The sequence below is a fragment of the Fulmarus glacialis genome, unplaced genomic scaffold (genome assembly GCF_000690835.1).
Source record: "Fulmarus glacialis isolate BGI_N327 unplaced genomic scaffold, ASM69083v1 scaffold45392, whole genome shotgun sequence".
Lineage (NCBI taxonomy): Eukaryota > Metazoa > Chordata > Aves > Procellariiformes > Procellariidae > Fulmarus > Fulmarus glacialis.
The window spans coordinates 1-24658 of NW_009199332.1; the positions used below are offsets into that span (position 1 = coordinate 1).

The window sequence follows — 24658 nt, forward strand, 5'->3', positions numbered from 1 at the left end:
GGGGGACTCCGGGGGCCGCCTCGGTGCGGCTGTGACGGGCTTCCGCCGTGGAGGTGTGGGGCCGGCTCACGCCCCGCGCGTATCTCTCCCAGCTGATGGCAGCCTGCGTGCATATCAGTGCAGCCGCTCCTCTCCATCCATTCCTTGCCGCCCCCCCGCTCTCCAGCATCGCAGGAAATCGAGAATGAATGAGCGCGAATTGCCTTTGCGCTTCTAGACGTCAGCTGCGGATGAGAGAGGGGAAAAAAAACCCCAAACCCAAAAAGTTTATGAGCCCCGATTCCAGATAGTCTACAAAAGAATGATCGTTGTGTGTCATTGTGCGTCATTGTGCTAAATTTGTTCGAATGTAGGGCTTCCGGGCCTTTTATTTTTCTTAAATGAAGCTTTTAAATGAAGGTTCTCCAGTAAAGCTTGTGAAGGCAGTGTTTGTTTTCCTACTTTCAGGTAGTCTTCCCATTGCTTTCCTCTGAGCTGGAAAGCATGTTATCATAATCTTGTTGCTTCCAATAAAAATATTTGGATTTTCTGAGTCTGTTTTTTCATATTGAACAGTTGTATAAATGCTTAATATTAGGATGTTTCTTCAGTCCTCATGGGACATATTTACTGACTTCAGAAAATGCTGCGTCTCCTCCCAAAACTTGGATGTAGTTGGGATACTTAATAGTTGTGCTTACAAAACCAACAAGAATCTCAGCGTGGCGTAGAGGAACAGGCCAATACATCCTTGGCCTTGACACAATCTCAATGAATACTAATGTTGAAATAGTGAGGAGGAGCCTTAAGCAGACTATGCATGGGGTGTGCTTTCTTTACGGTGCCAATGTCTCCTGTCTGTCAAGAGAGGGCCCTAGCTCTGTCATGAGTTCTCCTCCATTGAGATGGAAATAAGAGCTTGCAAGCTACTCTGCCAGTTGAATAGCAAAGGAAAGGAAATTTCCACTATGCCCTTGTCTAGTGATCTTTCTGTACAGGCAGGTTTCCTGAAGTGCGTGGGCTGGATGAATGGGTGTATGGATTGCAGAAGTCTGTCTGTGTCATGAATCTGATGAGCGCAAATACTGTGGGCATATTAGAAATAACTCGTAACTTTTTCAAAAAAGTGAAGTTGAAACAACCTTTTCTGTTTAAACCTTATCTAGTAGGATAAGTCACTTATAATGTTACTAGTCTGTGCTAGTGCAAGCCCAATAGATAATGCTTGAAATTGGTACTACTTAGTTGGTAATTGAGTTTCTACGGCCAGCTCCTTTGATGAAAGATGTTTTTCCATATTGAGAAAGTATGTATAGGCTTAGATAGCAGTTTGAATAATTTTACTTCATTAATAAGTTTTCTTAAGTGGTTTAGGTGATTGGTATGTGGTTAGTGCTATATGCCTGTTCCTTAGCCTGGACATTAAGAGGTGACTGTTCAGCAGCGCTATAAATAGGCAGTGTATTTTTTTTGTCAATATTTATTTCTCCTAGCATTTTGTCATTAACATACTGTGCTTATTTAATTTAATTATACATATTAAATAAATTACAGTCTTTGGCTCTTTTAGGGGGTGGTGTGTGGCTTTCTGTTTGGTTTTTATTTTTTAATTGCAGAACACTAATTGAGTGGCTTTGTTGGCACAGAAGAATATGCAGGATTTGGTGTCACTTCTGCCTTTGCAGTACTGGTGTGAGCTTAGAGCAGTCTCACTGACTATTGTTTCTTTTCTGTTGCCGGTCTCCCCTCTGAAAGGCAGGGAGGTAGGAGAAGAGAGCTGTGGTTGCCAGTCCACTCGGCTGTGGTGTCTCCAGGGGCAGCATGATAAGAATTCAGTTGGCTCTCATTCTTCCATGCGTATTTCTCTTGTCTCAAGACAGTTTCCTCACAGAAATAAGACAGAAGCAGCAGAGAAACTGTTAAATAATTATTCACATTATGTGCATGTCTTGCCCTAGTCTGAGGCAGTCCTGGGGGCTTATGTAAATTGTAACTGCAAGGCAGTGATTCTCTGTGAATCTGAGCGCTATGGCATTGGAGTACTCATCTTTATCTGCCACTTCTACACCAGGATTTGTAAAAAGATAAACACAAGCAGCTCCTATACTCATTTGTCACGTAACAGAGTTAAGTTGCCTATTAGAGTGTGGTAGAGAGTTGCCTTTCACAGTTTGGTAAAAATCCTGTACCGAGTCTTCTCTTGCTGTAAAAAATGAGAGATTTTTACTTTATCTTTTGCAGACTTGAGGGATAATTCAGTTTGAATCTTTCACAAATTGATATCCAAATCTAACAAAAAACCCTCACCAAAACCCTTACATTTTTAATTACCTGGCATAATCATTTGTTATATTAAAGAGACAGAAAATACTGGAAAAAACTGTTGATGAGTTAGTGGTGTTCTGAGCAACAAGGCATAATGGGCACTAATAGTCCTCGCAGAGGTGATGGGAAGGAAGGTCGATTCTGGGGTTCCACACAGGGTGTAATCAGGTAGGGCAAAGAAAGGAGAACTTGGAAGACTGCCATGTGGGGCCTTCCCGTAAGTAAAAGGAAGATTAGCATCTGGCTCTGCCTGTAATAACAAGGTGCTGTGCCTGCCTAGAATTATAGCAAGAACAGAGTGAGATCATCATGGAAGTGTTGCAATGGGCTGCTCACTACACACTCAAATGTGTGCATAATCTTACAATATAGACAGTAAACTCTTTTTACACAAGGTTATAGAAAAACAATTTGTGCCAAAAAAAAAAAGGTAATATAGAGTCTAGCAGTACTTAATTTATGGTCACACTAGATGTCATGTCAAGCCTGTTTAAGACTTTCTGTAAAGCTAGTTGTGTCAAGGTGTTCGAGGTAGGGCTGGCATTGTCTTGAAGTACATAGGAATTTGGACCTACTGAATATTCTTTTGAATGCTTAGCTGTATCCTTCAGTGCACAAATATGTGCTTGAAATTAAAGAAACAAACAAAACCCCACCACCGCCGAGAAAACCTAATACCTTATTTTTAGGAAAGCTTTCCACCATGTCAATGGATATACAGTCTTGTCAGTCACTGTAACAAAAGATCCAGTTTTGCTTCTGTTTAGTCTTCACTGAGTTCTTGCTGGGACATACAGTATTGTCAAAGTTTTAACTGCTTTTCTGACTTGATTCTTCTGTGTTATTTATCAGTGTTTTGAGGAGGGTTTTGTTGCAATATAACTTTCTTCATGGGTAGTGTAGTATTAAACGTTCTGGCATCACTGTCTGCCATTGCAGTAGAAGCACTTACACATCCAAGTTGTGAATTGGAGAGAGAGACACGGTGCTCTTTTTTCGTGTTGTGGCAGATGGACAATTCATGTAAAAATTCCTGCACAGCCAGGAATATGACTGCAGTCAAAATCTTACTAAACTTTTCCCGTGAGTATTTGGGAAATCAGAATATTTTATTTTCCATGACACAGATCGCTCTGAAGAAAGAAGGCTTGCTTTCTCGTGTTGCAGGTATCAGTAAACTCTGGTGGTACAGTGAGGGTATTTTGGGGGTTTGGGGTTTTTTTGTGTTGTAAATACTTAATCATGACATTAAGCACTGGCTTTTGTGATTCTTTGCAAGTGTTGCACTGGACAACTTTTATTGTCTCCTGAAGCGCTTAGCCATATTGTATGTGGATCTCTGGCTTATTGTGAAATAAACTGTAACACAGGAGTGAGGTTTTATTTCTTCCTGAAGTCTTCCTTCCCTCTTTCTTCTTCTCTCTCCCCCTACAATCCCCAAAATTTGGAAAGCAGTAATTCGTGAGTGTCTAGGGAATAAAGTTGAAACATGATTAGTGCTTATCTAATATGTATAGTTATGTTAGCTTAAGGCAAGGAAATCCATCTGCAGGTGGACCAAAAGTCCTTCTTGATGTTGCTGGCATTGGTGGTAGTCACTAGTAACATTACTTAGGTATTTAAATCCCACTAATTAAAGATACTGAAGAATGATCATACAGGTGATAGGATCAATGTGTCATGGAATCCAACAAACCATAAAGACAGCATTTCATTTTCGTTGTTGCAGGTAACGTTGAATAGTTGCTTCCGTGTCTGTTGTGAGAGTGTTTATATTGATACCTGTATATATCTACCCATGTATTACATGCAGGTAGATCTGCCAATCTGGTTTATGCCAGATTGACAGCTTTTTATCACTTTTGCCATGTAAGGTTTGGAAAGCTTGTATTCATCATGGAAATGATGGCCAGGTATGTGATATCTTGCATTCACCAGAGTCAGAAATTCTAATTTTCATAGTGGAGAAGTATTTTGATCCCTGCAAATGAACTCCAACTAATGATGGCACCAACATGTTGCTTCAGAAATAGTAGTTTTCCAGATTTGACTATTGCTTATCCACGTGGTTAGGATATGAAGGGTTTTTGGTACTGTGATGCCCTGCAAAAAGAAAAAAACAAAACAAAACAAAAAACCCAACTAGGTAAGTTGCAATGCGGAATTTTGGTTTTGACAGTTTTCCTTGTGTGATAGTTTTAGTGTCAAAGACTGAGAGACTCGAAGGGTTTGGTGTAGCAAGATGTTCTGCAACAATTGAATTGAGTTGCATGTTAGATGTGGTAGCTGTACTTTCCTTGGAGTAAATGTGGAGGATAGCTTTCCACTGTTACTTGGGTACATCTTGTTTCCTGACAAGAAATCCAGTGTTATGTGAAGTTATTTTGGCAGAGCTTCTTGACAGGTTATGGCTTGTTCACTGTGATTAGCTTAGGATAATTAATACTAATAGGCTCACAAAGAGCAACTTTCTCAGTTTGGGGCTGTTGGAAGTTGCAGAGGGTTTTTTTGTTGTTTGTTTCTAGCCTCTTTTTAATGTGGCAGAGTAGCATAAATGGGGCAGTTTAGTCTAGTGGTCAGTGTTCTGCAGTGCATGTACAAGCTATATTAAAATAAAGATTAAAAATAATCTTTGTGTGTGCGCATGTGCGCTTTGCTGGACTGGGGGAGGTTAGTGGAGTTTCAGGGCTGTGAATAGAAACAGTCTTTCTAGCCTTGTTACTGCTGCAGCCCCGGTGGATATGATTTTGCTGGGAGGGAAGAGGACTCCATAAGGGACTGTTGCCACTGCAGTCTCCACCACGGAGTCAATCACTGTGTTTTAGACATTGGGGTCCCTCTGATTTTCCCCAGTATTGGCGTTCCCTCTGTGGGCATGAGGGCCCCCCAAGGGTCTGCCTACATGTAGCAGTTCTGCCCCACTGCAGCTCTTGGCAGGGGAGGGGGACCCCAGCAGCCCCCTTCCGTGCTGGAGTAGGGAGGCTGTGTAGGTGGGTAGGCACCGTTGCCTCGACTGAGGGAGTTGCAGCAGGCTTGGATCAGCTCTTCAGGGTACTTCAAAATGAAGTCCAAGGCTGGTATTGCAGATGTTATGGTAGTATTGGCCCAAACCAGTACTATATGTAGGGCCATGTCTGCTTAGAAATGCACCACTGTGGTGCTGTTATGCCCATCAGTAATAAACAAGTAAGCAGGGATTTTTTTTGTTTGTTTTTTACCTGGTGAAGTTAGGCATCATCTTTTGGAAATTAAAATACAGATGTATTCTGAAATAGCTCAATGAAAAAGATTTCCCTGACTTTCTTGCTTTTATGCTAATTGCCACAGAAGGCGCTTGTCTTGTCGTAAATGTCAAAACTTTTTTTCTGTTCCGTTGGAATTGATTGATGAATGTCTTGGTCACTTGATGGAAACTTTTTAGACAGCTTGATGAAAGTGTATTCAATAATTGATTAACTTGTAGGGATCAAAATGAGAGCTGACCGGAGGTTTTGTAAGGGCGTTTTTTTGTTTGTTTTTGTGATACCCAAAGTACATTGGGTATTAATCAGAAGATCGTTGTTTTGTTTTGGATCCAGTTAAAGCAATTGTAAGCTTGTAGGTAAAACAAATTGCTGGTGTCCCAAATACAGATGCAACTTCCGTAATGGCTTTTGTTGATTAGGATTTCTGCTGTTTGTTTTAATATGCTCTTTTCAGCTTCTTAAAGAGCTTCTAAATAGCCTTAGATATAGTTTACAATAGATATCTAGCTGTCTTGTTCATTATAGAGTAAGCTTGTTCTTGTGTTCACGTACTTTGTGACTTAGCTTCTAGTCACTGGGTTGTATCTTACATCTCAGTGGTTCCTAAATGTATTTTAAGTAGCTGATCACTTTCAGATTATTGCAGATTGGTAAGTAACTTTCCCAACATGTGAAACTGAAAACTAAAACCAAACCAAAATCCAGTAACTTTCAGCTGGTTGCTGCAGAGAACTTACGTTATGGTAAAGATAATTTGGGAACCACCTCATTATTTTAATTTATGTATGCTGAATTCTTTCAGGAGAAGTAATACGGGTACTTGCATCTTTAGCAGTCATAGATTACTGGGGGCTGTGGTACACGATAAAGTATTTCAGTGCAAAATGCAAGCATAGTTTCTGGGACAGGAGCCGGGGGCTAGGCCTCCTTCTGTCATCTTCCAGTGGACAGTACACATCACTGGTGTATAGTCATTGTTGCTTTTGATTTTTCCTTTTCTGTGGAAGGGTGAAAAATAGGCATTTGATTCTCTCATATAATCAAGTGTCAGTGTTGCATAATGGTTTTGATATGCTTTTCTTGACCTGAGTTATATCTCTTTGGCTTCCTAATAGCAGCCTTATAGCTAGAATATTTTGTAAAAATTTAATTTGTGTCATCATCCGGTTATAGTTTTGAATTAGAAAGGTTTTGGAGATGGCTCTCTGTGTAAGCATCTGAATTCCTCAATAGTTGTATAGATCCCATTCTTTTTGATAATGTCTGTGCATGTGTCCTCAAGTGTTCAGTCTTAAAACAGAATCACACGTTCTTCTTTTGGGTTAGTATTGTATACTTGATTAATAAAACAATCTCTTTGAATCTTAAATGTCTTTCAGTAAGTCTTCCATCCATATAGTATATATGCTTCATCTTTAGTTGGGAACTATCTCCAGGTAAACATAAATTTTAAAAGGTAATCTAATAGTAATCATCAATACATATTCTCAGAACTTCTGAAAACAAAACCAAGGAAATGTAACAAACAGTATGCTGTTATTTTTTTGCTTTAATAAGATACACTATCATGGGTCCATCAGGGTCAAAAAACAAATAATGCAAGAATACAAAACCTTATTTGAAAACTTAGTTACTAAAATAATTGAGCTGTTCCAAGTTTTAAAAGGCTTTTAAATGAGGGTTATGCATCATACCTCTGAGAAAAAGGGCAGAAAGTTATTTGAAAATCTCTGCAGCTGATCTGAGTCCCTATCGTTTCTAAAGTAAGATTTTAACTTTGGCCTGTCTGCTGTTACCTTGTCTTTTCAGTAAACAACTGATCTGTGTATTCAGGGTGCATGTCTGTGCATGTATAATGAAAAATGGGGCGGGGGGGAAGAACAGGGAAAAAAATAAAACCACTTCATCACAGTAAGTTTTCAAGCTGTTTTCCTAAGTAGTGTTCTCGCTTAGCGATTTGTTGCAGCTAAGTGATAGAGAGGTACAGCGTCGCAATAGGCTGTTTCCTTGAGGCTGTTTGCTCAGGTTTTGAGGAGCTCCTTATGCAACTGTCAAGTTGAAGCTAGTAACATCTATGTAATTGGTGAATTCCAGGAGCATTGCTGGGTCCCCGAGGTAGATTGGTAAAGCAGGTGGATGTGTTAGGCAAAGACTTTGGATAAGTCTGGATAGAAGGCTTGGTTTGTTTTTAAAAATACGCAGCAGAAAGCATTTTCACCTTGAGAAGTCTCTCACAACAGGATGCACATGTGAATGAATGCTCTGTGTGGAGTTCTCTCAAGTATCAACTATGTTATTAAAGCACCAATCGCTTCCTACCTCTTCTGGATCCAGTGTAATAATTTTATCTTTTCACTCAGTTCTTTCATCTTCCCTATGACCCCTTCCTTTCCAGATACAAAACTATAATTCCCTTAAACAAGTGAAACTATTTTTTTTCTAATGGACAGCTTAGTCATCTTTGCCAGCTTTCCTATGTAGCCTAAAAGAGCGTTGTTTAATGCTTCTCTCTTAAAAATAGAGATGCCAAAATGCCCTGTAAATTTTAAGAGCCAGAAAGTATAAAGAAAATGTTTTTGCACGTATTGTTCTGCATTGTGCAATACATATGTATGGTAGAGGCATATTGATTTGTAACTACAATTAGGAGTGGCAAGGGATGGGGGGGGCAAAACCAAACGTATTGCTTATTTCCCATTTTGATTTTCAAAATAGGTGATGGAATTAGCTGAAACGAAAATAGTAATTTTAGCTTTTTTCTTTACAGGTTTGATCTTACTATTCTATCTGGTATTTTATGGCTTCCTAGCAGCACTCTTCACATTCACAATGTGGGTTATGCTTCAGACACTGAGCAGTGATATACCAAAATATCGTGACCGGATTTCTAGTCCAGGTAACAGTGTGTTGGTTTTTTTTTCCCCATAAACCTCTGTCTGGTTTAATAGCTAAGTTTCATTTAAGAGTTTGTTTGAAGTATGAACTGCCTATGGGAAACTCTGAATATTATTCAATTACTTACAGGTTTCAAAGGTAAAACTTGGTGTGAGGCTAGTTATATACGTTTATAGCATAAATTCAGTCAGTAGCTTTTTGTGTGTATATGCTAACTTTTGCTGGTTTTTTTCTAAGTTCTTTTCAGTTGAATTTGTTAGGTATATAGACCACACTTTTACCTGCACATCCACACAACATGCTGCTGTAGAAGTGGGATTATTATTTAATCAGATTGCTTTAAAGATACTATAAACCAGTTCTCTTGGATCAGATGGAAGGCCACCTGTGATTAGTATTTGATATTTTGAAGAACGTATAGGAAGGCTATACTATGGGTGTGATCTGCTCAAGGACTATGATACGAAGGCATTTCCAGAGCTTTCATTACAGTATTAGATAGCTTTCAACCCACATGGAATGTCTGTGGGTTCCAGGGGTTGTTGACCTATTATGTTGGGGTCCACTGAAGAGAGAGGGTCCCATTTGATGATGAAACTAAGTCCACATAACATGTAGCTGCCACTAAAAGTGATGTCTTGCTTCCTGGAACTACTGCTTCCTTTTTGTACATACCCGCCCAGTCCCACTGTTGGCTGGTTCAAGGAGCTATATGTGACAGGAAAAAAAAACCCCTGCACAAATAAAAATGAATATTAAGGTGGTTGTCTTTTTTCTTTTTTTTCTTTTTATTTTTCCCTTCTTTTTTATTTTTTAATTTTTTTTTTTTAAAGACTGGTTTAAATACATCACAAAAATCTGTCACTATAAGCTCTATTTTGGTGTATCTTCATATTGGAAAAAAATAAAGGATTTTCACTCTGAAAGATTTAAAAGGTGGTTTTGTGTACTTTAACCACACCAAAGAGATTAGTGTTTTCTAGTTACTGTTTCTGGAGAATGCCTAAGTATTTGATTTGTATATGCAACTTAAGTGATTGGGCCACCTGAAAATTTGATAAGATATCTCAGACTTTATAATAACTTGGCTTAGGGACCAAATTTATGTTTAAAACACAACAAAACTAAGTAGCTATGCAATATTAATATTTTGGTGGAAGCTAGACCACATGATTTTTTAAAATAACTTTTCCTTTTTTTTAAACTCCAAACTCTTAAAATTAACCAGCACCTTGCAGCTGCATCAACACTTAAGATGAAACAGTAATCTTTGTGTGAGCAAGTTGCAATTGGGCCATGATAAATGTCTCTGAATTCTGAACAGAATTTGTTTCGATGTAGTGTTCAGGCTTCGCTTGCAAGTGTCCTCCTCTTACAAGGGATTCTTGAGGATTTGTGTTGTTTTTTCAAGCTAAGAATGGGCTAAATGCTGGAAAGAATAATAATAATAATGATGAAAAAAAGACCTGCTTAGTTTAAAAAAAGAAGGAAAAGAAAAAAAAGAAGGTGGCTTAGTTGACCATTTCTCTCTATTTCCTTTGTGGTAGTCAGAACCTTGGTAGTGGATGGAGCTGTGGGTAGCTGTGACTTAATGCTGGACTTGAGTGACATTTTTTCTCTTGTGGCTCTTGCAGTTCAGGGTATTAATTTTCCTTTGTTTTCAAATAAGTCATAAGGGATGTTTGTTTAAAAAAGTACGTATGCCACAATTAGTTTCTAATTTTAGAATTCCGATAACATTTCTGAATTAATTTTTTTTATTAACGTTGTCTTTAATTACTCATACATAAAAGTTAATAAAATTGGTTATTTCTGTTTTAATGTTTCTGTTTAACTCTGTCATTTTTCAATTGCAGTGAAACATGTCATGTTCCTGGCTGTAAAACTTTAAATTATAAAAAAAATTCTACACACAAAACGTGGATGGCGTAGGTCAAAGGTTTTACTCTTGTGTTAAACATACTTGGAAATCTCATAGTTGATTTATTTTATAATTGATGTTTGACTTGCATTGTATGCTGGAATAAAATACTATCAATCAAATCCAGATGATTTCAAAACCTTTTTTTTAAATCCCCCTTGGAACTGTAGGATAATGTAATCTCTGTTACAATCCTAGATGTGATTCTATGTTGAGGCTGCTAATTCTGTTCCTCGAGAAGAGCCAAAATCCTGCATCTCTCACAGTCTATGCATCAGTCCTTCAAACAGCTTTTTCTGTAGAATTTACACCATAGTCTCTAGGCAGACTGTGATCCACTGGAATTGGAGCAGTCCCTTCCTCTTAGGATGCTTCTGAAGTTCCCCTGAAGCAATAAATCTCTTCAAATTATTGTTTCATTCATTGATGACTAGTTTAGTTACTTTGTCACATTCACTTCGAAAAAACAGCATCTAAGTCCTTCATTTACAGTATAATTCTGTAAATAATAACAACCTCTTCTCCCCAAAACCCCTTAGTGTGTAAAACCCTTTCAGCGATTTTTCAGCCCTGTGACTAATTATCTTGTATTTTGTTGAATCCCAATTCAGTGTGGAGGCCAGAAGATGCCTGTAATGCAAAGTAATTTGCAGTCAGAAATGGTATTTGTAGTTTTATATAGACTGTCAGTCATTAAAGCATTTAGTTGTGGCTTGCCTGGAAATAATTTAACTGCTGCTAATGCAGAAAGGAGAATTTATGATTTACTGGGAATCCTACAAAAAAGGTGGAGTAAAAAAGCATTAAATTATATCTGGGTTTTTTTAGAATCTAAAAGATGTTTATGATAAATTTCCAGTATATACCTTTATTATTTCCCAATTTAAAGTATTTGTAATAATTTCTGCCTTCGGATGAGAAGCTTGGTCATTTCTATAGGTGAATCCTTAATAGACCTGGGCTGCTTAATTGCACTTTCTATATGCTTTCCAAAAGCTTACTGTGAACTACAGTAATGTATTAAGAATCCAACATTTAGATAACTTACCCAACTTTATCTTCCCACTGTAGTCTTATCTTCTTAAATGTTTATTTTGTATAAAGAAGGCCTGATTTTATTTTTATTTTTTAATTTTGGGAGATGAGTTTTGTTTTCTGCCTTAAATTTTATTCATTTGGGAATCTAGTTTTAATTGGTTTTGCCAGAGGATAGGAAACTACATGGCATCCTAAGCTGGTACAATTAGTTGCTGCTATAATTGCAACTTCTTCCCTTCTGCCAAATTTGACATTGATAAACCATTTTAATATTCTAACTTAGAAAAAAAATAATCTGATAAAAATAGGTTAGGGTTTTTGGGGTTTTTTTTTGTCTTTTCTGGAACTGCAACGTCAGTTCTCAGCTATACTTGAAGAGATAGATGCACGGACACTCATCTGTTAATCACAACGGCAGGGTTTTTATCCGTTCTAATTATTTATATTAAATAAGAGTTACCTTAAGGTAGTGCGAATAAAGCAATCAACCATACACCCTTTTTGAACAGATTTAATCGCTTCTGCAATATCTGGTCATGTAGTGCTGTTTCATCTGCTACTGAAGCTGTGATGAATAATAGTAGCATTAGGTATCCGTGTAAGGGACAACTCCTGATGGTACCGGGCTGTATTTATTAGCAGAGAGCGTGCCATTTGCTTTCACCTGCTACAAAAAAATCCTTAAGATTTAACTCTGTACCTTTCTTTACCCATATCCTGGGAAGAAGGACAGTTCATCTCTCTCAAGGGCCCAAACTCCCTATCAGTGTCTGCCTTTTTCATCTTTCAACGCAAAGCTGGACTTCAGCGTTCGGTAATCCATGTCCTTGTTTCTCCTGCCAGTCGTGGCTCCCTGGCTGTAGATTGCTCCTGTTCCAGTACCCTCAGCCAGCAGCTGAACGAAGCCAGCCGTAGACCCCCACTGCAGCAGACGGGGGAACACTGGCTGCTGCAGTGTCAGGTGCTAGCAGCTTGGGAGGCAGCTCGAGAGTGTCGTAGTTACCACAGCCTGACTAAGGTGTACCCCTTCGAGTGACACGTGTGCAGTGGCTTGATAAAGTTTCTTGTATTCTCCATGAAACAGATGACATCTAAACTTTCTGTTTGAGGAGAAGGAGGAGAGGACTAACAACTAACTTGGCTTGCCTGTTTTGATTGGGAAATCTTTCAAGCCATCTTTATGCATTATAAAGTTTTTAAAAATACTTTGTTTCTTGTGGGTTTCTATGAGATTAATACAATCATAGCTTCACTCTATATTGCCTAAAGCTTTGAAGCATAGCTTTAACTGGAGGCTTTATGGGTGTGGTTTTGGGTATTTTTTCAATTATTTTTTAAGTTTAATTTGCTGAATATGGAAAGTGGGGTGTGAATCACTAAAATTCTTTGATTGAAAGTGATTAAGTTGCTGATTTTGCTATTCCTAATCAGTTGGGTTTGGTTTGTAAATTGCAATTATACATTGGATTGAATTTAAGTATTAATTCATGTAATGTTGATTTTGATAACTGACTTCAAACACAAACTACATTCCAGTACTGTGAAATATAGGGGTAACATTGATGTTTCTTTACAGATAGATATTTTCCAATTTATGGATATGATTTTTGTGTAGGTTAGAGTGGTGTAGGAGTTTAGTTCTTTACTTGCACTTTTTCTTTTTAAGGACTTATGATTTCACCAAAGCCAGACACTGCATTGGAATTTTACTTTAACAAGAGTGACACCCAGTCATATGCAGAATATGTTTCTACACTTAGAAAATTTCTTGAATGTAAGTAAGTTGCTTACAACTGCCCAAGTAATTCAGGAGTCTTAATGTTGAGTACCTTAGTTTCCTTCTTTGCTCGTAGTTACAATTGTTAATGAAAACTGATGCAAGTTCAGGCTTACTCTAGACATGCATGTTATTAAAGCATGTACTTTACAGAAGAAGGTAAGTATCAGTACCTGTACTGGACAGGGAGCCTGAGCATGAGGAATAGTGGAGTACATAATAGAGTGTTTCAGGTCCTAGTCCAGTGTTTTGTTGACATGGTTGTTTAAGTACTACAAGATGTAGAAATTACATATGCCAAAAGAATTCAGTGTAAAATTACATAGGTCATGTATTTGGAGGCAAAGCTTATCAAGACTTAACTGATCAGTCTTCATCTAAATGGCTTGGTAACTGAGTGAGAATCCTTTCATCTTAAGAACTTGAGCGTTTGCCTATTTAAAAAATGAGGCACACAAAGATTAAATTAATTGCAATTTATTCATTTTCACCCTGATACTCAGTTCTTACGGGCAGAAATATTAAAACATTGAACTGAGAACATGGCAAAAGGTAACACAGGACAAGACTGAAGGATGCAAAATCACTAGTTTAAGTCATACATTATTTTATATATATGCCTGTATGTACACTTAAGCTAAAAATACAGAAATCAATTTAAAATATTACTAAGTTTAACCCCTCAAAAGTTGTAAGTCAGAATTGAGGAGGTGCTGTAAAATGTCACCTGTGTGCATGAGTTGCTTTGTTAGCTACACAAGCTATACTTGAATCTATCTGGATTCATAGTTTTGGTGCCTACTAAAAGCTTCTATGAGCAGGCTTTTCTTTCAAAGCTCTGCCAAAGGTTCCTGGGAGGAATGCTACGTTTCATGATTACCTGCCTCTCCTGCAGTTCAGTGCAGGACTCTTGCATTGAGGATAAACTTACCCTTTTTCCATTTTACTTTGTTTATGCTTAGCTGGGAGCTGGGTGTAAGGGAGGGGGACAAAACCACAAAACGTGTTAAATGTGAATAGGTGAGTGTTTGTGACAGTGTGATCTGTGTACTTGTGAAACACAAGAAAGTGAGAAACAACTTCGGATGTTAGTATAACGTCAGTTGTACTACCTGATGTAAATGTAGAGGCAATTTAATTATTGAAATACTTGAAGTTTTCCTGTGTGTTTATAAAAGAAACACCTGCAAAGGGAAAACTGGTTTAGTTTCCAGGTAGAACCTTGAATGGTTTATATTTTAATACATTATTAGTTTAGAATACATAATTAACTTAGAATTAGTTTATGTACAGAAATTAATGAAGTTGCGATTATTGACACATTTCGATAAGCAGGAGAACATTATTTCTTTTGTAATACTCTTTTTGTTCTTTCATTCGAGTATAATGCCACTTCTTGATAGGCTTTGAAAAAGTGTTTAAGATGGATATAAGAGACTTAGTGCTCTGAAAATAGTCCTTTGAGAAAACTCCTAAACAAGTAACAACTATAAATTAGATGTTTATAAAGGCTTCTGCAGTTTTTGGCTACTTGTATGCTTTATACCATTGATTTACAAGCTATTTCTGTTTCATAGCATATGATGATTCAAAGCAATCCCAAAACATAAACTGTACACCAGGAAGGATTTTTGATCAGAATGATGTTGCTGTTAAAAAGGCATGTCGATTTAACCTCTCTGAGCTTGGGCAATGCTCTGGAAAGGAAGATAAGACCTTTGGCTATTCTAAAGGAACTCCTTGCGTGCTTGTGAAAATGAACAGAGTAAGTGCCTACTGATTTTTTAATTCTTAGTATAAGCGCTCCCAACTACCACTGTATGAAAAATGATTGTAGGAAAGGACTGAAATACATGTTCAGTTTGCTTCTCAAGATATTTGTATTTCTGGAATAGTGTATTTTACTGAAATGTCTAGCAATTCATGTGTTTCAGAGAGTAAAATGAAGTGAGCTTTTTGAACATTCTAATACTTGTAAGTATTGGCTTTGATTACTTGCATCAAGTATCTGAAAACCCTGTTTTAAGGAGTATAGTGCTCTTTGGTTTTGCTTACTGTTCTATGTAACAGATTCTAAACCACTGTGCAAGTAAAGTGTGTTTTACTTCATATCTCTGTTCTAGAAATGTGATTAGAATGTCATACATTCTGTAACTCCTAAACTACGTAAGGTGATGAAAACTTTACTGAGTGAATAAGTATTTGACTTTTCAGTGATGTTATATATTACTTCACCTGCTAACGGGTTTGAGCCATTAATGTTACATGCTGAATGTAAAATAAGAAAATAGTCCTTTCTGTGGCCACTGTAACTATTTGCACTTTAACTTGACAATGCTTTAAATTTTAGTCCTAGTCTAAAATTGTGCTTCATATAAAGATGACACTAGATAGATTTGCTCTGTGAACTCTGTCATATTAAGTGGGGGGAAAGTTCAAATTCAGTCTGTAACACTGGAAAGGGGAAGAAAATCTATAAATATTTTAACTTACTTTCCTTTAGATAATTGGATTAAAGCCTGAAGGGGAACCACGTATACACTGTACATCTAAGGTCAGTTCTGAATGTAAGAAATAAGTGTGTAGTTAATTTTCCTTGTGATTAGGATGAAAAGTGAAGTAATATACTGTGTCAGAACACTTATTTCACTCTCTTCCTTTCTTGTTAGACTTTGTACTTTTTTTTCTTGTTTTCATCTTACTGTATGTCCAGTTTAGTTTTAGTGTATTTAATTTCTTCAGTGTACTTATAAAAATACTTTTTTGTTGTTATTCGTTCATCTTTAGAGGTATTTGAGCTACCTGACTTGCTTTAGAGTTGAGGAAAATGCATACATGTAATTTGTGGTCATATTTATTTATTTATTTATTGTGAGTTGTATTTTGTTTTCCCATTTCATAACTTATATTTTTATTTTTTCTCCATGCTGCAAGTGCACCTTAGACAATTTTATAAATGATGGGTAAGACACAGTGTGGAAACTAATGTTACTGTTCAAGTAAAAGTTGCCTTCAAATCAAGTATAAACTACTTATAGTAACGGCTAATCTATGCATATTTGTTGTGTACCAATGGATTTACCCAGAATGTTTTATGGCAACTATAATAATTACTTTGATTTCTGCATATTTTTCCTAGACTGCTTGGGGAGCAGTGAAAGCGTTGGTAAGTTAGTAGTTTGAGCAAGGGATGGAGTCATGGCTTTTAGCTTGAGGTGATTGATAAAAATGTAGGCTAGGAAATTTCCGCAATGAATGAGACAAATACTGTAAGTGTTCCTGCCTTCATCCTAGGTACCTGTGGTAGGCATAAATTTTAATACTTGATTTTTGTGGAGTCTTTGAAAGTTTTGATCTCCCCATGACAGTCTGTTGCAAGTAAAGGTGATTCCTTCTCTTATTTGAGACTGATTTCCTTGTGTCCATTCTTAAAAAATGTTGTTCTGTTGGAGGAATTATTTGTTTCTTTAGAATAAAGCAATTAAGTTCCTTCTACTTCTACTAGTACTCTTTCTTCTTTGGCTTCTCTAGTTTACCATTTTTCATAATGTGTTATCCCAAACTGCACAGAAGTTTGCCTCTAGCTGAGGTATTCTTAATGACAGAATTTTTCCCTCTGTCATCACATTGGAAGTAATAATGTCTCTCGAGATGAATTTGCTGTTTGTAATACATTGAGTCATTTCACTACTTAGATCTTTCTTTTGGTTATTTCCCAGTCTGTATTTGTATATGGTTATTTCCCAGTCTGTATTTGTATATGTGATTTCGTGAAGTTCAGAGCTTTGAATTTCATGTTGCCATTTTTGGCCCCCCCCCCGTAATTTTTCGTGATCATTTTAACGGGATCGAGTTCTCTGAAGTGTTTTGAACTATTTACAGCTTGGTGCCATCAATGAATGAACTTCCTTCTACATCTTGCAAGTCCTTACTGAAAACACTGAATAGTCCAGGACAGTCATCTTCATTTCCACCTGAAATGCCTTGTGAGGTGTTGAGAACTAATGTTCAAGTGATTTATAAAATATAGATGGTAATCCTATTTTACGATGACTGTGTTTCTTCAGCTTTCTTATATGGATGCTCTATGAGACAGTGGTAAAAGCTATATTAAGCAAATCACAGACTATGCTTTTTCTTATCCTCTTAGCTGATTTCACTAGCAAAAGAATAAGTTTGATAACCACTTGGTTGATCATGGTGGGGTTTTTTGCTATTATTTTACCCTTTGAGATACTTACAAATAAATTGTATTGTATGTTATAGTATGTATTTTCTTGCATCCTCTTTCTTTAAGTATGAAGTAGTGCTTTTTATCATATCCAGGTAGAATTTCTCTGATCTACACAAGTGTGGTGTAATTTTAAGATTATTAACCTTCTTAGTTCTTTAGTGACTTCCAGGGAAAATATTTGTCACGCTTTGCCACTTTGAATGCATCTATTTTATCTCAAATTAGCCTATTCTTGTCCTAGCTCATGATGATTTACCTGCTTAGGAAAGCTTAAGTATTGGTTACAATTTATCCTTCTCTGTAGAAAACAAAGTGCAGAATCAGTGTCCACAACTTTCATTTTCTCCTTGTGTCAATGCTTCATTTTTACAGAACTTCTCCTTCTTTCTGTTATGCCCCTTGCTTATCGAAACTCTTCCTTTAAACTTAAAGGATTACGCTGTTCTTTACATGAGCTTATGAGGCCTTGTTTCCAATTCCGTTTTTAGTTCTTTGACTCTTTAGGATAAGAGTGCTGTGTAATGGTGTCTTCTTCTTCTGTAGTGGATAAGGTGAATGCTTACCAGGAAATAATATTCTTGTGGCTCTTCTGGATCTTGTTGATGCAAGGATGTGAATTGTGACCCTCTTGTGTGCACGCTGGAAAGGTGCAGAAGGATAGTCAACAGGCTTTTGTGCATTTTGCAAATGAATTTATAATCTCATTGCATCTGCTACTGTATTTGAATGTTCCCTAAATACTGGCTCATAACAGAAGTTGAAGTGTAGTGGTTATTTGTACTTCTCTATTGCTTCTGTTATTCAGGGTGTTTACCTAGTCTTTAAGTAACTGATGTTTTCTGTTGCAGTGTTTTGGGGTTTTTTTTTTCCTTCTATATTGCTGTCAGCAAATGTGGATTAAAAGAATTCAGGGTGTACTGCAAAGTTTAATCCAGGTGACACGCATTTCTGAAAATAAACCCCGCGCTGGTATTAGCTTCATAGAATATATAAGCATATTTGTGCAGTTCATAGCACAAATGCAACTTACTAGTAATTTTAAATTTTACATCAGAAATCTTTAACATCTGAGTGCAAAGATGGATTTTGCTTAAAAGGTGATTTAATTGAGTAGAGTGGAAATCCTGCTATCATGTTCTCTTCTCTTGTTGGTTTTTTTTTTTTAGCCTGTAGATTTGCTGTTTACCAATTTTTCTTTCCCCTTCATCTATGTTTTTAAATATTTCTTGTTCTTTATAGTTAGAGTTTTACATGTATTGAGAGCAATTTGGAGAAGTGTCTACCTGGACTTAACACAATATGACTTTTAAATGGAAAAAAAAAATAATTTTTTTTTTTAATTAAGAGGACAAGTCTCTCAAATACAAAATAAGGTTAATAGCTTCTGTCTGCACATCCTGCCAGTCTTTGCCACCTGAACCGTCATTTAAGTTTTTCACTTTGAAATTTATGTTCTTCAGGCATTCTCCTGTGAGGCGATTCTTCTTTCTTCTCCCTGCACTTTTCCTATGGGATTTTTTTTAAATAGAAAAATTTTAGATAGATTGTGATTTCAAAGTCAGCACACTTCGATAGTTGGGGATGCTCCCCCTTTTGCCCCTACATAGTGGTAGCTGTCATCACTGTAATTTTTGTAGATTAAGGAAGTGGGTGTTTGCAGTGTCAGACGCTAATTACAGCTGGTTCCTCCACCTGTACCCTGGAGGAACTGACTTGCTATAGTCTTGAGGATCTCCACAAAGAGAAACAAGCCAAAAAAGGATTGTGTTTCCAAGAAGTTTGAAGATCAGCATTTTAGGTCTTTAGTTTTGGGCTGGAGGTGCACAATTTCATGTGTGCTGGAACATCTTGCAGCAGTATTCTTTCAAGTTAAAACTGCCTTTACTGAAAACTGGTAGATTTGATGCATGATTTTTTTTTTTTAACTACAGGAAAGAAGAATAGCCTTAATTCCAAAATATATATATTTCTGCTGTTTAGCGACCATCTTGACTTTGTATTAGGTATTGCTTTCCAGTTTACAAGAATAAAGAATGGCTATATGAATGACACTACATGCCTTGCTATTGTCAACATACTCAGCATCTGAGTTACCTTGCTTTTTGTGACAGAAATCTTAGGTGTTTTACAGTTTCTACTAATGGATACTGCTCTTTATCTTGTGCAATGATACCATTTCTTCCTCTCAAATGATTACAGACCAGTCTTGCCCAAGTTCTTTCCTTGGGTCTTTTTACATTATTTTAACATCTGTAAAATTATTTTTTCTAAGACACAGTCTTAATAAAGACCCAGTAAGTGAGGTGGAAATTTATTTGTCCAGCTAAGTGGTCTGATTTTTAGATTTGCTGACTGCCTGCAACTCTTTGTGGAAATAGTAAATGGTAAGAAGAAAAAGTGACACTCGCTAATGGACTTATTCTTGAAGCTCTTCAGCAAATGCAGCTTGTTAAGGTGTTGGGGTTTTTTTGAAATTGTGTAGGGATATTAATTAGGATTAATTAATTATTAACGAAAACCCCAAACCCCACAGCAGTTGCATGAGACAGGGAGTTGCACGTCCCAGAACCTCTCTGCTATTCCATTGATAGCCTAATGCGTATATATTTATGACTGCATGCATGCCTTGTGTTTAGCTGCTCCAGAAAGCTCTACTCCTATTTATCTTTCTTATGTTATTCTGTATTCTGCTTTTTAAAACATCATTTCAGAAATATATTTGAAAAATTAGTATTTTCAGCTGCATGAGCTTTAAATAAAATAAAGAATAATGGTGAAAAGCAACACACTTCTACTTAGTAATTAAATTTGCTAGCTCAAGGTCCAAAATACTTAATAAACATGTATTGAAGAATTGCAATAATTTAGACTGCAAAGGAAGGAGAATGTGGCCATATCCTAAACAACATATTGTATGTTCTTTTGAGGAGGCGAGGAGAAGGTATTCTTGAGCTGTGGTTTATTCTTTACTATTTTTTGATGTTTGTGTTCCTCTTTTGCTTAGTTCTGTTATTGCAGTTGCCTTCTGAACTTTGTAGTGTATCTTTTTAAAATTGCAGCTGTTGTGTATGGTAGTATAGAAGAAACAATGAAAGTTACTAATGTACTTTGAACTTGTGAATTACACTGAACAAGCAGTGATGTTCTGAAGATATGTTTAGCATTTTGAGGGGGTTGTTTTAGTGGCATTTCCCTTTATCATGGTAATATGTTTACCTTATTACAGAAAGTCATGTTAGATGTGGGCATTTCCTACTAGTTTGAACTTGCAGTAGTTTGACATCCTGCCAGGATACACAATCCTGAGAAATATTGTATATAGGGAGTTGTGTCTGTGTATCACTATACTGACAGCCTGTGTCTGGGATAGCTCAATCATATATACATATTTTGTATATCTTACTGATTGGGTAACTCCTTAGTCAGAAATTAGGCAGCAGCTTTGTAGGTAGCTGCTTCTTATTACAAGATTTGGGATTATAGGGGAAAGTCTAGCGATAAGGCATGCATATGTATATTATTCCTCTAAGGTGGTGATGACACACAGAAACTCTAGTAACATTACCATTTTAAACTTGGGTTTCCTTTTAGGTAGCCTGTATTCCAAGGGTAGCTGAACAGATGTTAGGAGTAGTACACCATTGCAGGGAGGGGGCTATTGTTCTTTGTGAAGGGTTGTAGTGTTCCAAATTTGAGAGGCTTAAAAACCTGGCTTTAAACAGAAATTCATTTTTAACTTTAACTTAAATACGGATGTGCTGTTGCTTCACCAAAATATACAGGCTTGCTTGTGGATACTGGGAATGTTAGCTTATATATGGTTTTTTTTCGGTTGTTGTTAAATTATTCATTGCAATGAATATCCTCTCCCCCCGTCCTCTTTTCTTTGACTCGTAAGGGAAACATGAAGGCAAGCTGTCTTGACTTGATTACTCATGTGTGCAGCATGTAACTGTTTGCCAAAAATAAATCTACTTTGGAAGTTATTCTAAGAGTTTGTAGCTCAGTTGCCTTTTTTTAGGGATCTTGCACTTTATCATTGGGTTGTAATTCTAATTTTGTATTCATTTTTGTGCAAGCAGATGTTAACTTTTAATTTTGTTGTTATCTCCAATCACAGGAAGAAGGCATGGTTGAGATAAATTATTTTCCTCCTGAAGGCTTGATTGACTTAATGTACTTTCCATACTATGGGAAAAGCTTGCATGTAAGTATGCCTTAATGATGGTCTTCATTTTGTAAATGTTTTGTTTCTGTTTACGTTTACAATTACTAATATCAGATTGATTCTGAAGTTTGAACTTTGTAATGAGGTACTCATAACGTATATTACATATGCAGAAATTTCACAGTGCTTGATGAGATTAGAGATGTGCTTTAGCAGACAAGGAAATAAACTACGCATTGTCCTAATGAAGAAGAGGCTGTATACTAGCAGTATTAAGGGCGGCTGCTGCTTTTTGGTCAATGATACCTTTTGGAATCTTTTTGAATGCAGGGAAAGGCAGGAAAAGTAAACTGGTTCTTTGGATTACAATACAATTTCTAATTAATCCTTGGGGTTTATGTATAGGATATTAAGTTTATAATTCATTATGGTATTGTTGATTATATTCCTATGTGGCTCTGCGGTCGTGTTTTCTATTTGCTCTGTTTTATGAAGAAGGACTTCAAGGTAGCAGATAGAAGTGGGTTGGGGTTTTTGTTTTTTTTTTTTTTTAATTTATTTTCTTATCTTTGTTTTTCTTTGCTTGTTCCATCTATCCTCATTGTATTCTGACATAAATTTTATTTATCTAATTGAAGAACACTTAAGTTTTAAAAAAACTCAAAGCTCACTACTTGGACACAGAATATGTAGAGTTAAAACTCCAATTTCTTTTCAAACTTGAATTTAGTTATTTTTTTCTTTTCTTGCATCAACTGTGATAACTACATACAGAAAATCTGTACCTTCTATCAAATATAAAATTACATTGCCTCTCATTGACCAAGTTACTTAGTCTAATAAACATCTTCACTGTTCACCATTGAAGATAGAAGTACTTTTTAAATATAAATCTATTAGATCCATAGTATACCACAGTGTGGTAAAAAAGTTATGTTCTGTAGCAGATTAAAAAAAAAAAAGAAAAAAACAAACAGAAGAGACAATGGAATGGATAGGAAGGAAGACTATCGTTTCGGAGGCTGTTTCAAGTAGAGGTTTCTAGAAAAATTGGACCCAATGTAATAGAAAGCAGTAAAGTTATATGCCTCTTGAAGATACTGTCTGTGACTTAAATTATGTTGAATGTATTAATTAAGAAATAGTATGAAGAATGTATACCTGACTTACCTGAGTCAGATTGGGCTTTGAAAAGTTGGGTTCTTAATTAGCTTTTTTCTTAACTGTTCTGATGGATTAAATGTTAATTTAAATGCTAACTTATCTGGTATCTCAAATATTTCCCCCATCTTTCTGTTTACTAGGCTCACTATTTACAGCCTCTAGTGGCTGTTCAACTAGCAATTAACTCCAACAGTACCAAAGAAGAAATAGCAATTGAGTGTAAGATCCTGGGCTCACCCAATTTAAAAAATGAAGATGATCGTGACAAGTTTCTGGGACGAATTGCCTTCAAAGTTCAGATGACTGAATAGCAGGAGTAAAAAATTCTCCACAAAGTAAACATTGTGTTGTCTGTTTTGTATCAGCTGGACATGCCATTCTAGGATATGAGACCACCTTGGAGAATGTTAAGGTGGTTTATGGCATTCAGGGTAGCATAATAATATGCTTCCAACTCGTATGTTTAAAACTCCTCAAAATAAATGCCTATCCTGCTTCTGCCTGCCCCATTGGAACAGTGTACAGACTATAGTTATGTCATAGGGACCTGTAAATAGCTGTTTTCAAACACATATTAATGGTGACCTTTGTCCTGTTCTAAAATGTGGTTTTATCCCCCAAGTGAGTGTCTCAAGCTTAATGTGCTGTGCTATGTAAATATTGTATTGATTTAACACTGGTTTAACTGTCATATCTCAATGCTGACACAGTTATAGGGATAAATAATAAATGGTACCTGACTGACATAGTGATTTTTTTGTAAGAGTAAACACCTCCAACGTAAATTGTGTGTAAGGGAGTGGGTGGGTGGATGGATGGCTGTTTGGAGATGCCTTAAATTGTAGACTGGGTGGTGTGGGAGAATTGAAATGGCATTTAAGAGTTGGTATGGAGTTCTGAAAGTAAGTGCTCAACTAGTACTTTCTTGTGCTTGTCACTGTGCAAGTATTGTGTACATGTAATACTTGATATAGAGTTTGGTATTCTAGCTGAGGAATTGAATCTTTCTTCGTGTTGTTAATTGCTTGCGATATGTGGAGCACAAATAAAATCTATACAATATTTTAAAACTTTTTAGTTCAGAAATATCAATATACAACAATTTAAATTGTTTAGGGTCTTGGTAACAGTTGTACAACAGAGCTGCTTGAAAGAAATGGCCTCACTACCATGGGAATAGGCTTTCATTTTCCAATTAAAAATTTCCTGGAGAACCTCTGTTTAAAAAAAAAAGAAAAAAAGGATTGTCTTCATTAAACATTCCTGTTTAATTTATATACTCTGTTTCGTTGCATCATTTTAACATGCTTCACATCTTCATCTGCTCTTTCATCTTGGATTTTCTGTGTATTTCCTCATCATCCATTTAGAAAATCGGTGTCATCAGCTGCTTTATAGAAATATCCTGTTGGCTTGGAGTGGATTACTTGTAGTTTAACTTAAATATTTTTATTAATCCAGTTGCTAAAATGAATACAAATAGACTAGCTCCTCACATGAAACCAAGCTGACCCATTATATTGGGTTATAACTTCTGCAGTCATGCCAACATGGGATTTATGTTACTCCTCCCAGGGTTTTTGTTTGTTTGTTTTGGTCTTGGTTTTTTTGAGCACATGGTCCACATTCTGATGTCTTCTCAATATTAAAGACCACAGCAAATCAACATTTGTGTAAATACCTGTATGTTTTGCTAGTTGCGCCTGAATTTGTTACTTAACGTGGTTTTATGCCTAATTCTTACAGTGGCTTTTAATATTTAATTTAAACAAATTAAATGAATGATTGCTGAAATTCAAGATCCAGTCTCAATGCCCTGCTTTGAAAATATTTGAGGCCAGCCTAAGCCACATTAGTGCAAAACTTTTTTAACATGTGCAAGCTCACACTGGTGCACAGCTGCAGGAAGCTG

At 36.5% G+C, this 24658-nt stretch overlaps 1 protein-coding gene across 1 annotated transcript; it reads left to right on the forward strand.

The window, feature by feature from the left end:
* Window positions 1-8316: 8316 nt before the first annotated feature.
* On the forward strand, window positions 8317-23971 carry ATP1B3 (ATPase, Na+/K+ transporting, beta 3 polypeptide; the record flags this gene model as incomplete). Its single annotated transcript, XM_009573211.1, has 6 exons — window positions 8317-8445; window positions 13070-13177; window positions 14758-14945; window positions 15684-15734; window positions 21535-21621; window positions 22887-23971. Coding segments are annotated over 6 exons (734 nt in total), but the record flags the coding sequence as incomplete, so codon positions are not given.
* Window positions 23972-24658: the final 687 nt, after the last annotated feature.